At 44.5% G+C, this 14,985-nt stretch overlaps 1 protein-coding gene across 1 annotated transcript in view; it reads left to right on the forward strand.

Annotated features, from left to right (window-relative positions):
* IQSEC3 (IQ motif and Sec7 domain ArfGEF 3) overlaps window positions 1-14,985 on the forward strand; it is a 100,824-nt gene that overhangs the window by 33,938 nt on the left and 51,901 nt on the right. Inside the window, exon 2 of the mRNA XM_059816845.1 lies at window positions 12,127-12,207. Within this exon, the coding sequence (XP_059672828.1) occupies window positions 12,127-12,207 (81 nt within the window). The remainder of the gene's footprint in view (window positions 1-12,126; window positions 12,208-14,985) is intronic.

Consider the following 14,985-nt stretch of genomic DNA (forward strand, 5'->3'; position numbering starts at 1 on the left):
GAAGGTCGCTGTCAGCATGCATTTGCAGACATGTAATTATTCCATTACATATATAACCTTTAAAAGAAATGATGATATTGAAGACAGTTGGAAGTGAGGGATGCTGTCTTGGAAAATGTCACATGTCTTGGAAAAGTATTTTTGTATTAATATACCATCTTTCCATTAAGAAATTAATCAATACAACTTCTGTTTATGGTAATTATTTAATTGAAATTATTTCAGGAACTTACACAAACTCCCCCTCACACATGCTTCAGATTTACTCAGCAGCTTCCTAGTTGTGATATCTGAAATACAGTTTTGGCTACAACTTATTAAACCTCTGCTCACTCCCAGTGAGTGTTGCATGTATCACTAGAGGATCCTCTCCACATGATTAGCTGTGCACATACACTTAGAATATCAGATTGCTCTTTTACATAGTAGCTGTTTTTCCTGAGTACCACTATTCACCCTGATAGCAAGTCAGAGCAAATGGTGTTGTGACTTGTCTATCACAATAAGTCATCAACTGTTTCCACCATTGACAGAGGATCTAAACAAGACTGGTGGTGTACATTGGGCTATTGCATAGTCCAACATACAGCATTTCCTGCCAGTTTGCCTTCTTTCTCTTAGTGCTTACAAAGCACCAATCCAATTAGTAGACAGCCATGCTCTATGTGGCTGATGTTCCTCTGGAAAAGAGAAATCCAACTTAAATGGAGTGAATGGAGTCCCCATTGACATGTGATTCAAAGACATTTCAGGAGAGGCAGCCCCCCCACCCCTCTAGCAGCTGATGACAAACTGTCTTCCACCCAGGAAGTTTCTCCCTGGGAATTGCTTAGCAAGTACAATCATTTCCCTCATTCCTGTTCCTACTGTGCCTTAAGAAAGAAATTAATAGCAAGAAGAGAAGCTTCTGAGTGAATCACTTCAGCTGGGCAAATATGAGAGCATGAGAAACATCCCCCATAAACCCAAAGAGTATTTCCTCAACTAGTAATTCTATAAGAGACACCAACATAGCTACATCAGAGATACAAGTACCCCTCTACAGAGAGCTTTCAGCAATGCTAGCTTCTCCAAGGCCATCCTCGTGTCCCAAATCCGAATGTTTTGTTCTGTCCAAGTTAAGTACTATTTCCAAATCTCTTCAAGCTACTGCCTTTTATTAAGGTACTGCATGTGTATGCAATACATTATGTTTACTGCTTTAAGGATCAGACTTTCTTTGTACAGTAGATACTTGACCTTAAGTTTCCTCCTGTGGACAATTTCTGTCACCTAGACTGACTCTGGTTGTAATGAAGTTAGTCCACAGATAATTGAGAGTGGGTGTATCATCCTTAGTTCACCTTAAGTAAGTTATTTCATCCCACTGTAGCTGAAGCACCAAGAGCCACAAAACTGCGCAGAGTAATGCACCACTTAGCATGAGAAGTGCTCGAAGTGGGTCCAAAAGCTGGCCCCAGACTTTGCTTCTGGCTATCGCAAGGAGATTATTGGGCAGACTGGACACAGAAGCCAGTATGGACTCTCCCCCTCCAGTCAATTTCTGGGGTGTGTTCCATTCCTTTTTCGGCTCTTGCCCGTTTCCAGGGTGTAGGGGAAATCTGGCAGCTAGCCCAACCGCTCCTTGTAGGCTTAAAAAATGGATTAGATTTCCTTCAAGTGTTTCTGGGTAACAAAATGGACTTGTCAGCAGCAATTTTCACTGAATACAGTGAATCCACAGGTGACATCTTTCCAATCTTCCTCACTCTTGCTAGTGATGTCTGGAGCCTAGATCCTCAGGTAAGGAAATTTCTGTCAGGTAGCCTGTCACCAACAAGAGAAAAGAGAGTGTCTAGGTCTATGGCAGAGGAGCAGACCCCACTGAGCCAGAATACAAGAAGCCACAGCTCATCTTCACTATCTCCCAGACACATTGCTGACTCTGACCCTAAGCCCATGAATGCCAGTTCACACTATCCCTTCATGCTCAGATACTCTTTAGTACACATCCACACATGTCCACTGGACATGTTCTTCGCACTGAAGTTGGTGCAAAACACCCCGAATTCTTTCCGAAATCCATGCACTCATCTGCCAGTCCTGCCCACACTTTTCCCAACAATTTCTTCAAGGTAAGAGTGAGGATGTACAGGAGAAATGCCTGCCACATATATGGACTAAAGTAAGCTGAGAAACCAACTGTTCAGGAAGATATGGCATTAATATCTCCATCCCTAGAAGCAGATGGTGATAAATGAATGGCATATTTGACATATCTGTTATAGTCGCTCAACTAGTTAACCAAAAAAAGATCAGATCACAGCAGCATTGGCTCAGATCTTCTTCCTCCAGCACAGGAAATTCCATTTCCTCAGCACGGTGCCTTGTGCTTATCCTTCCAAGCTGTGCTGTTCTGAAGAACCCACAATAGCTCAAAGACACACATTTGCGTCAGCGTGTCACATTGAATTTTCACTTTCCAAACAGTAGTGTATGCATATGGTATTTTATACTACCGAGGTGAATTTGTTTTAAGATATTTTATAGGGTCTCTAAAGTCAACATATTCTGGTAAGAAACTGAAAATACTTTGTCAATGAATCCCATCTTCATCCCATCCCCTGGCACTAGAAAAACAAATTTATAGTAATGCTATACAAAGGATGTATGACTTAAAATGAATTTGTACCAAGAAACAATATGATGATTAAGCAGGTGCTAAGTAGGTTTTAGAGGATGAGCTCTGATTTTTTGATCATCAAATTTGTAGAGAAACATGGAAGAAGACATTGTCTCCCACACTTATGAGGTGTTCAAGGCAGGCCAAGTTCCAGACTACAAAAGATATTTGATTTTTTCATTTTTGGAAGGCAAGCACCCCTCCCAGCATGACTTTGGGGGGTGGAGGAGGGAAGAAGGAAGAACAGCTTTGAGAATGCTAAAGAGAGCGCTGTGGAATGATAGGCACTCAAGTGGACTGAAAGAAGAGCTACCATGCATCCTGGCAAGGCTGGGCATATATGTGTATGTTATACGTCCATCATCCTGACACTGCCAGGGCGTTTCTTCAGCAATTTGCTTTTGTAGGCAGTAGTTACATGCTGGTATCTAGACATCATCTAGACACATCTTCATTTTTTCATACAATTAATTAGATATCTAAGCCAGTGAAGGGTTGCAGGCAGAGCTAGACAGTCCCTGGTCTGAAATAAGTTAAGAAAATCCTAGAACTGGATGATATAACTGCCATTCTGCACATAGATACGTTATGAACATCTATCCCTGTAGGCAACAGACCGCAGAGTCAATGACAAGTATGTGGAACAGATATAGAGTGGTTCTGCATAGACTGTAGTGGTATATGCAAGCCCTGTACAAATATGGCACTGACCTTCAGATAGCGAAAGGACTAAGGATAGTCACTGCCACTTGAGAGGATGTTTCTGATGAGGAAGTCAAGGCAGTGATGAGTTGGAGAGTAAAGTAAATCTATAGCCATAAAACCAACAGATGTGGAGTATAGAAAGAGGCATAGGCTGAGAAGTTAGGGAAGGGGAAATAAAACCAAAGTAGCTAAAGGTGTCGGTAAGAGCTTGCTGGGTCAACACACAGAAATCCTACATCATCTTCCTATTATCTTTTGCTCAATTCTTCCCCCTGCTTCATTTGTTGTAGTTTCATCATCAGCAATCTACCATGCAAATCTGACTCTAGACTGCTTCAGTCTCGTTCTCCTCTTTGGGGTTTAATACTGGGTCATTTGTTGACTGAATACAGAAGTCTTTGACAATTTAGAGAAGATTACCAAATCAGTCCATTTGTAAGATGCATCCTGGGAACATCATGTTGGGATTGTTGTAGTTACTGGGAATGTAAAATAAAATGACAGTTTCAGTCTTGTTGCACTCCTATACTTCAGTATCTTGGCTACTAAGCCTCTTGCCCTTTAACACAGGATTTCTCAGACAGTCAGATTTGTGAATCTGGTTTGCGTAGCTGTTTTTCAGAGATGACCAACATCAGATGTTCAAGAGGGAAGAGCAAGAAGAGTCACAGTAGATAGCCATGGGACACCCATAAAAGCCTTCTTCTAATGCTGAAAAGTTTGAGCCCTATACAGTGGCTTTGGGAAGGATCTGCATTAAGTATTCTCCTAGGATAGTCTTTAAAATGTCCAGCTCCTCTCTGAATCTTGTGAAATTCTTGCCATCAGCAGTATCCCATAACAATGAGGAGGCCATCAGACTTTACAAGGAGTTAAGCAACTTAAATTCCAGAAATTATCTTGAATTTATTTTTAATTATGTATGGTTTCCTTACAACATAAACTCTGCCCATACTCAACTCCCTCCAAAACACCAGTCTAATGACCTACAAACAACAAGTTGCTAGAAAGGTACTCTTTTGGAAACACTGCCTCTTTCAGATCTCACTTTAACTCTCAGTTCCATGTTGATTGGAGTCACAAATAGATCTAGCACAGGAGGGAGATGATAGAAGGGAGTAAGGTCTGCAGCTAACCTTAGCTCGGTTGTGTCACAGCTCCGTTGGTAGGTAGAGGTAGCACTGAGCTATACATTTTGGGGGAGTCAGAAGACAGTGCAACCGGCCTTACATAAACTTAGCATTGCTAAATAGTTTCTGTTTGTGGTTCTCCAGTCCTCACCTTAGGAAAGATAACAGCCAGTAAAACTTCATCTGAGATTAATTCAGTTCTCCTTTGACTCTTTCTGCTTTTAATCTTCCCCTTCTAGGCCATGATTTTCTGTGACTCCATCTGTTCTCTTGGCAGCTATCCAAAAAAATGCAAGATAGAGACAAGTAGGAGAAGACTCCAGGAAAGCTGAGATATCCAGCACTGCAAATAATGACTTTTGGTCAACGTCTCTAGCATTTCTTCAAAAGGTGGGGTTTTAAAGAGAAACCAGAAAAGCTATGTGAGTCGGACTAGTTGTTTACTGATAAAACATTGCTTGAGGGATCACCGTTCACCTTTCAGCATTGCCAAATTTCTAAGAACTGATGTGCGCTTGGGCCAAGGGCAAGGCTACTGAATATGCAGGCCAGTAGGGCCCAAGTACCAGGCTACAGAAGTTAAGGAAGTACTGGCAGTGATCTTCATTGTTCTTGCAGTAGGGGACATGCTAGCTATCCTACCTAACTGACCAGGGCAGCAGTCACGGTGGGATGCACGGGTGATGCAGCATGTTAGAGAGAAGCATGCTCTGTGTACTCGTAGTGAGAGCAATTTTCATTCTGTCTTGTTTTGGCATTTCTTGTAGTATAAAATCATTCATGCAGAAAAACACGGAGCTGCTCTTTATCTATGGGAACAGGCTGCACTGGGTATTTGTTTAATTAAAGCTGACTGCTGGAGAGCAGGGAGCACCACGGTTTTCCATATGCTGTCTGGGTTGGGGGTTTGCTTTTGCATGGGACAGGAGAAGAAGAAAAAGGGGTTAGACTTGTTTACCATAATACAGCTCTCAGCAGACAGGCATCTCTTTTTCAGACAGCTATCATCAGTGCTAAACTAGTGGGCACTGATGCTTAGGATGGGCAACAACACTGAATGAACATAAAGGCCCAGGCACTTGTATGAAGGGAAGATACAGCATTACGGCAATTTTAGGAAAGTTTTCACTCCTTTGGCACTGTGATGTGCAATCTGGGTAGCTACAGAGACTTTCAGTTGTGGGAGCTCTACTCTTGTACCCTCTACAACACCAGTTCTTAAGAGAAAACAGGCTTGGCTCTTCGGGATCTGTAGCTGCAAAGACCAAGGCAGCATGACTCAGGGGGCCCCTTTGCAGCACAGTCCAACTTTCTAAGAAGCCAGAAAGGCAGAACTAACTCCTGAGCTGACTAGACAGCTTGTACTAGCCAGGAGGTTTGGCACTGGCCTCTCTCAAGTTCATCACAGAGCAGGAATTGCTGTGGCCGGACAGTTCATTCACAGATACCCCTACTGAGGCTGCAGGCAGCTGGCTGGAGGATACCTCTTGTCAGGAGCAATATTAAAGACAATGGAATACAATTCAGTCATTTTCTCTCAGAGGAGAGGGGGCTAACATTTTCAATTGACAGCACGGGTTACTACTGGGCCAGGCATAGCTTTCTCTGCATTTAAGATAGGTCTGGACTGTCAAATCCTTGCCTCCGGAGCATGTGTCCCAGCGAGACAGAGCAAGGCACTGGCAGGCTCAGGCTGTTCCCAGTCCTCCTTTTGCATCTATGCTTGCCCTTGTCTTCTGCTGCTCCTCCACACACAACTCATACATTTCTGGCAACATTTCCCTCAACAGGCCCTTTGGCATGCCTCCTCCTCTCTTAGCTTCTTCCTTTTTTGTACCACCCAACTCCTCTTCACTCACCCAGAACACCTTTTCTTCTTGCTGGCTTTTCCTTTCCAAGCTTTCATCGGGGTGCAGCCCAAGAGATAATGATTTGTTTGTTTTTAAAGCAATAAATTGGAAACAGAACAGTTCGACAGTATCCTGACAGACAGGAGAAATTATCTCTCTTCCCAATCACCTGCCTGATCTGCCCACAGCACTGTTTGTTTAGCTGCAATCGCTGTGATGGTTTGCAAGTCTGAGGAAGGCAAGGTAGAGGATGTAGAGGAAGAGACAGAAAGACAAAAAAGGAAGCCCTGGCCCTACCCTTTTACTTGGTATACCATTGCCACCTAACCTGAAGTATTTTAAAAGGAAAAAAAATTACAGATCAACACCCCAAAGTAATGAGTCTGAATCAACTGTCACTGGGTTGAAGACACATTGCCTTCCTCCCTGTTTTTCAAAGGCAAACAAGCTTTATGTTTTCTAGTGTTCAACGCCTCAGAGGCTGCACATTCAAGTTTTATGTAGCCTTTCTGACTTATGAAGTAAGATTTGTTTAAAAACAAAATAAAAAGAAGGCACAGAAAGGAAAAAACACCACCATCAAAAGTCTTACACTGACTTCAGACAGATACTAAATATCTCAAGACTCACTTTAAAGCTGCAAAGGTTGACAACACTACAGGGGAATGAAATCCAGGTAGCCACCAGCCATTACAACCCTGCTAGGCCCTCTTGAATCACAGCAACAAAAATAACAACTTACCTGAAGACTTCACACAGTTAAGAAGACAGCTGCTTTCTGGAGCACTTACTTTAGACTTAGAAGTGATAGTAAGGCCCTAGGATACTTGCCTTTTGCACCCAGATGAAAGCTGCTTTGTCCAGATGGCAATTAATACAGCCTTTTCAGCGTGGGAACAGGTTCACTTCTTCCATAGCAAGTTAACCCTCTCCCAGCTCCTGTCTGGGCTATGCATGCTGTGCTGCAAAGGTGAGGGCATGGGTTTGCAAAATATCAGATATATGCAGGATCAAGAGATAGAAAGAAAGAAGAAAATGAACAGGGATAGTCTCCAAGGTGGAGCCCAGTCCCTGTGGTGTATGCCTGGGTAGCACAAAAGAGAAAGAGAAGCAAGCTGTAAAAGAAGAATATAAATAGACCCACAGCTCCAACTGCCCTTGGGCATTTGGGGAACTCAGATTTAATGCAAGTAATAAGATGTCCTTCTCTGCCCCAGTTAGGGGAAGAGCTTTCAGCACAGTCTTGGAATACCCATTTACACCTCGTATATTTTCCTCTATCAGGTAGTGTCTACTCCTCACCACCTCCCTGGTGGCTTCTCCATGGGAGTCATGGCACCTGGAGGGGGACTCAAGGATCCCAAATGGTCTGGAGGCAGATTTCTGCCTGTGGGAACTATCAACATCTGGTAGTGGCATGTAAGGTGCACAACTACTCCAGAGATCCTGGGATCTCAGCGGTTCAAGAGGACTCTGGTTTGGGCAGAAAACACACATGAGAAATCATGAGAACCAAAGTCAACAGCTGACTGTGCAGCTGCAGTGCTCAGAGCATACTGATACTCTGAAGGGTATCTGTGAGATGTTTTTTCTTAAAACACCCATAGGAGACTGAGCCTAAAGTCCTGTAACTTCACACCACTCTTCCTTTCCTTGTTTCCCCTTTACTTTTCTCTGTGTTTCTATCCTGATAATTAACTAGCAAGGCATTGCATCTACATACAGACTTCTATTTCTCAGTTTTTTGTCTGTCCTTGTTCCTTCCGCTTTTCCTTATGTTTTCCCTCCCTGTTGTTTGCTTTCTGCATGTGTAATTAGGAATTGGAGTGGTGCATCTGCTGTTCAAATAAAAGCATAGAGCAGTGTAGTTCATTTAGGGAAGTGTTGAGATGAGAAATGGCTGAAATTTGGGGTGTCCATTTTTTTGAAGATTCCATTCGGAAGCTGGTGGAAGGTCTAGAGAACAAGTCCTTTGAGGAGTGGCTGAGGGAACTGGGGTTTTTTAGCCTGGAGAAAAGGAGGCCAAGGGGAGACGTTATCACTCTCCACAACTACCTGAAAGGAGATTGTAGTGAGGATAGGTGTTGGTCTCTTTTCCCAAGTAACGAGTGATAGGACAAGAGGAAATGGCCTCAAGTTGCGCCAGGGGAGGTTTAGACTCGATATTAGGAAAAATTTCTTCACTGAAAGGTCTATCAAGCACTGGAACAGGCTGCCTAGGGAAGTGATTGAGTCACCATCCCTGGAGATATTTAAAAGAAAGATGTGTGGATGAGGCGCTTAGAGACATGGTTTAGTGGTAGATTTGGCAGTATTAGGTTAATGGTTGGACTCGATGATCTTAAGGGTCTTTTCTAACCTACATGATTCTATGATTTCAAAATATGTTGTCACTTTTATCTGGAAGTAGGCCCTTTTTTCCAGCTGTTCCTGTAGAGATGAAATTCAGTAGGAAATGCCAATATATGATATTTCTGAAACCAAGCATGCTCCTCAGAATGAATGCTGGCTGTTGCTGAATCAGCTGAGAGCCTTGTGCATTTCCAAAATGAAGGGCTGCTCTGCAGAGCCGACTGCCTTGGCGCAGGTGCTCCCACCCACACCTCTTGGGCTAGCCAGCTCCCAGCATTGCTGCTTTGGGAGTAGGGCAGAACAAAGAGTTGGGTGGAAAACCTGATGGCCCCTCTCCAAGGGGTTACTTGTATGGCATGGCTGCACTAGAGATGTGGGATATGGAGGCATGGCCCTCCAGCAACCTGCCAGGAAATCCAGGTAAAGCCCTGTAATTTGAAGAATCTTTGTCAAACCCAAGATTTTTTCACCAGATGATAGTTTAAATTTGATGAATCAGTGTTTTTATGCAAACCCAAAATTTTATCAGAAAATTCCTGACAGATTCTAGCTGGAAGCAGAGTGACAAGATGTAGGAGCTGGAGTATTTGTGTGAGCCTGCTTAAACATAGACTCAAATGTGATCCCACCGATTGCTTCAGTTAAAAGACAACACAAGTAATTTATGGACACACCTGTCAGATAGGTACTTGCCACCTAAGAAGTTTAAATTAGAAACAACGTAGTGACAACCAGCAATAATCAGGCTGGCAGGAGAGAAGGGATGCGAGCTGTGTAGTTACAGAAATGGAAGACTGGGAGATGATTTTGATATGTCACACAAACATGTCCTCTCTTTTCCAGTAGGTTGCATGTCACAGGCAGGGACCAAGGGCATAGGTGGAGGTCAGTGAGGTAAAGCTAATGTTTTCGTCTTCCCCCTGCTGTGTTGCTCCTGCCAATCCTGTTGTTTCTAAGGGAAGATTCCTTTTGAGAATGCATTGGAAGCCAAGGAAGCAGAAGAACTAAGAAGTTTGTTATATTAAGCTAGCTGGGAGGCTGGAATGAGGTGGCTGGGAACAGTAATCATCATTGTCTGTAATTTAGCTGTCTTTGTGGCCACATATGTCAGATTTTGAGAAAGACAAAGGTGATAAACTTCACATTTCAAAGTGACGGAAAGTGTGGCAGGGCCTTTGGAAGAATCTGAGACCTCATGACAAGCCAGGAGACTTAGCTTTACTGCTTATGTCTGGGTTAGAAACTATAAAAATATTTTTAAAAGAAGATGACCCCATTTGAGCCCTGGGTCTCTGCAGTAGCTCTGAGAACAGAGCTCTAAGTGCTGCTCCGCTGACTTGGAGACAGGGTGATTTGATGCCATCTGAGGATTCAGCCTGCTTTATCTCCCCTGCTTTTCTTCTCGTCTTTTCATTTTCTTTTCCATTCCCTTAGTACTTTCCCCCCTTGACACTATGTCTCTTTTTAGTGACTCCTTTTCATTGCTGAAGGACACTGTGTTCAAAATCGGCTGTTGATTTGTTCTGCCAGTGACACCTCAAGGGCCTCCCTGGTGGTATCTTAAAAGGATCTCATTTTCAGAAGTGCTGAGCAGCTGTTACTGGGTTCCAATGCTGTGATAAGTGCCCAACACCCCTGAAAACTAGGCTCCTTACAAATGTCTCCAGGCAAGGGACCCAAGAACAAGTCTTCCAAGATTACAGAGTCACAGAATCACAGAATCATTAAGGTTGGAAAAGACCTGTAAGATCATCAAGTCTAACCATCAACCCAACACCACCATGCCCACTAAACCATGTCCCACAATGCCTCGTCCACAAGTTTTTTGATCACCTCCAGTGATGGTGACTCCACCACCTCCCTGGGCAGCCTGTTCCAATGCTTCTCCACTCTCTCAGTAAAGAATTTTTTCCTAATATCCAGCCTGAACCTCCCCTGGCGCAACTTGAGGCCATTTCCTCTTGTCCTGTCGCTAGTCACTTGGGAGAAGAGACCAACAACCACCTCTCTGCAACCCCCTTTCAGGTAGCTGTAGAGAGCGATGAAGTCTCCCCTCAGCCTCCTCTTCTCCAGGCTAAACAACCCCAGTTCCCTCAGCCACTCCTCATAAGACTTGTGCTCCAGACCCCTCACCAGCTTTGTCGCCCTTCTCTGGACACGCTCCAGCACCTCAAAGTCCTTCTTGTAGTGAGGGGCCCAACACTGAACACAGGATTCGAGGTGCGGCCTCACCAGCGCTGAGTACAGAGGCACGATCACCTCCCTACTCCTGCTGGCCACACTATTTCTGATACAGGCCAGGATGCCATTGGCCTTCTTGGCCACCTGGGCACACTGCTGGCTCATATTCAGCCGGCTGTTGATCAACACCGCCAAGTCCTTTTCCACCAGGCAGCTTTCCAGCCACTCGTCCCCCAGCCTGTAGCGTTGCCTGGGGTTGTTGTGACCCAAGTGCAGGACCTGGCACTTGGCCTTATTAAACCTCATACAATTGCCCTTGGCCCATCGATCCAGCCTGTCCAGATCCCTCTGCAGAGCCTTACTACCCTCGAGCAGATCAACACTCCAGCCCAACTTGGTGTCATCCACAAACTTACCAAAGGAGCACTCAATGCCCTCATCCAGATCATCAATAAAGATATTAAACAAGACCGGCCCCAAAACTGAGCCCTGGGGGACACCGCTTGTGACCGGCCGCCAACTGGATTTGAGCAGTTTTGGAAGTTGATTCTAGGATTTCTTTCTTTGGATTAATTCTTTTGCCTTTCTTATCTAATAAACACATTTTTAGCCTTTTGTTTTCCAGTTTTGCTCAGGTTTGTTACTTCTTATGTGTTTGCATTTCTTTGCTGTGATCTCTTCCTGTCGTCATGATCTCAGCCCCCCTACTAGTGCTTGTCCTGCTAGTTTTCCACTACTATTTCTGGTAATGCCCAGTGCTTATGTGCTGAGGCCATTTCTGTACCCTAGAGAAGTGTCAGGAAAAATGTCTGCAGAGTTAATTTAGCCACTGTCAACAAAAAATCAATTTCTTTGCATTACAATGTATAGGAAAAATATTGAGATGTTTCCATCCCAAAAGAAATAAAAGTTAGAGACAGGTAAAACTGTTTTTCATGAGATGTATGGGATCATGAGACAGATACTGATAGAAGGATAACTTTTTATTTGGGAGCTTTTGCCCCATTCTCTACAGCTTGACATCAGCAGCAGGACAGGTAAGGTAGGGGAATAAAATTGTCAGCCCCCTTGTCTCCTGCTCCCCACCACCTTGGTGTGAAAAACATTCATGTAATAATCAGATTTCTCTTTCAGCATCACTGGGAGTCACTGTCCCCTTGGAACAGCCCTGGGAAAGGTATTCTCCCTTGAGTTTTCTTCTGAGTGAGCTGAACACTGACCTGGTATGGTTTGTTTTTTCTTACAGGAATGAAACTGTTTTACACCAGTTCTGTTGCCCAGCTGCTGATGCAGAGCAGAAGCCTTCATCTCCGGACTCCTCACCAAGGTGGGAAATTGCTGCCAGCAAGACCTTTTCTTTTCTGTCCCCTGCTTCCTTATCATCCATCACTAATCTTCCTGCCCCAGACAAAACTCACATATTATACATTCCCATCCTCCAATATGTTCCATGTCCCCAGCACCACTGTCCCTCTCTTTTCCCTCCCAGAGAGTACTGTTCATACAGTTGTGTAATTGCTCACAAACCCACTCTGACCTCCACTCACACACACCCATGCACCTCCAAAAACATACTTCCAGCCCCTCTTCAAACATATACTTCCATCAACCCACATCCATGCTTGTACCTTTTCTTACCCTTCTGCATCACTTTGACACTGACATACACATGCTTCACTCTTCTCCTTCAAATTAGTTATCCCACATTATAAGGTGCCTGGACACACACCAGTATAGACCCATAACCTTTAAGCTAGTAAAAGTCACCAAACAAACTCAGGGTTCTGTCTCACACCCTGAGACAGGGTGGCGGGTGCAGTTTTACGTGCGTTGAAATGGTCTGAGCTTGCCAGCGAAGGACAGTTATAGATGGGTGCTATTAACTATTACCAACTTGTATCCAGTGCAGCCGGGGTACACCAGCAGTGGTCATAGCTCTCCCTAATCAGTGAATGACATCGGTGGCAAGACCAAGGGGTCCAAGGAGCTTCAAAAATACTTGAGATGCACATACTGCATATAGCTTCCATGGTTGTCTCGTCCCTCTGTTCTTGCCATCTCCCTCTCTCACAAATTCTTACACCTCCATCTCACAGACCTACTCCTTTTTCTCATGCCTCATTACCCTTCTGTTAACAGCAAAAAGTTTTCTCTTTAAAGATTTCCCTCATCACACTGCTAAACTTTTACATCTGACCTTTGCCATGTGTATAAGAAGCCTGAGTTACTAGGCAGGGCTCTGGACAGAATTAGGCAGCTGAATTGCAGTAGTGAGGCTACAGCATTTTAAAAGTTATATTTCTCTTGTTTGTTCTGCTCACTGGAGCAGACTGTGGTTTCTGATTTCCTTCCAAGGAAAAGTGTGAGTGCTGGACAGCTGTGAAGAGAACAGGGGTGGGTGTAGGTGTGTATGTTTAAAAGTAGGGTTCAGCCAGCCACACTTGGAGACAGGGTAAAGAAGCAGGACTCCTCCTGCCCATTTGTGTATGAAGATGGAAGGGTTAACCCCCATGATGTCTGTGCTGAGGGCTTTCAAGCATTGGTAAAGTTTGCACGACAGCCCTGTGGGACATCTGCAGCTGAACCTCTGTGGCAGTTGGGGAGATGCTGGCAAGAGAAAGGAGGAGATGGAAGAGGTTTCTGTGGTAGGGACAGCCACCTGTCCCTTGCATTTCTGGAGAGAGAGGGTTTTGATTATGACGTGCTCTATTTTGTCTGAACCGAGGCTCAATTTTGCCATAGTGTTCTATCTTCATACCCTGATCCTTGACCCTGCCCCATTCTTGTCCCAGCCTCCATCTTATTTCTGATCAGTTCCCTTAGTTTCTAGCATTTTCTTATCCTACAAGGCTGTCACTCCTACAGTCTCTCAAGCTCTAGGGTCGTTTTTGTCATGTTCATGCTTCAGGCCTTCCTTTTGTCCCAGTGACTCCCAAAGGCCTACCCATCCCTTGAGCCTGAGTTTGCCTGCCCTCCTTGTGCTGGGAACCACCAAATTTCTCACCTGGGGTTTGGCAGGTAAATTGAAGAGAAAGCAGTCACTTGTTTCAGTCATTTAACAACTTTGGCAAGCTGCATCCAAAGATGAGTCTGAGCCAGGGAAGTCAGAAGTGGGGATGAATGACAATCACCCCTACAGCATGTTGCATCTGGGCTTCCAGTTAAGGGGCTTCTCATACTGATCTATGCCATTTTATGTCTTCTGTAGCTTGTCCCACTCTACAGGCCTCCTGCTTTCCTTAGTTTTTTCCCAAGGCCTTCTCTTGTCCTCTCCATTTCTAATGCCCCCAGACCCCAACAGCAGTCCTGAATCTGTCTGTGTGTGACACAATATTCTATGTAGAGATAGAGATGGTTGAAGCCACTATGGCTATTTGAAGGTGAGAAACAGGCACACAGAATTTTTGCTTTTTGAAACAGAGTAGCTTTTATATGTGATCTCTCTATGTGACTGTCTCAGACAAGAAGAGCATCCCTACTTCTCACACTGTGCCAGAAGAAAGGCAGAGCACATGCAGGATTATTAAACTCACTGGTCTGCTTTATACTGGCCAGAAAACACCTCCTACCCTCTGCCAGGTCCTGCAGTCAGCTGTGGGCTTCCTTCATATCTGAAGTTACATATACAATGCAGTGAAAAGGGCAAAAAAATGGCAGAGAGGGAAAAACACAGCGTCACTGTGGAGCTGACGTCCATAGCTGATAGCTATGCTGTTCTGGAATGGCTCAATACGCTGCTGGGAGAAGCTCATCAGATTATTTACAGAGCCTGTCACCCTGCTCAAATCATGAACACGCTCGCCATTGAACCGAGGCAGAACAAAAGTCAATCAAGACTGAAATATGTTGGTCAGACAGCCTGAATAGGCAATCAGTTCCTGGGTGAGCCAGGCATATCCCTCAATAAGCTCATCAGGGCTGCTAATGGGAGAGACTGGGACACAGGGGCTCCCTGTGCAGCTCTCCTGAGCCCCGCTGAATGGACAGCCAGTCACAAGTGGTGCTGTGGTGAATTTGATAAACCAGCTCGGGTTTATTGTTTCTTTTCCCCCTCCGTGATCAGGCGTCTTCCTAAATGAGATAAATCCTGTCAGAACCGATGCCG

The sequence above is a fragment of the Gavia stellata genome, chromosome 4, assembly GCF_030936135.1.
Source record: "Gavia stellata isolate bGavSte3 chromosome 4, bGavSte3.hap2, whole genome shotgun sequence".
Classification (NCBI taxonomy): domain Eukaryota; kingdom Metazoa; phylum Chordata; class Aves; order Gaviiformes; family Gaviidae; genus Gavia; species Gavia stellata.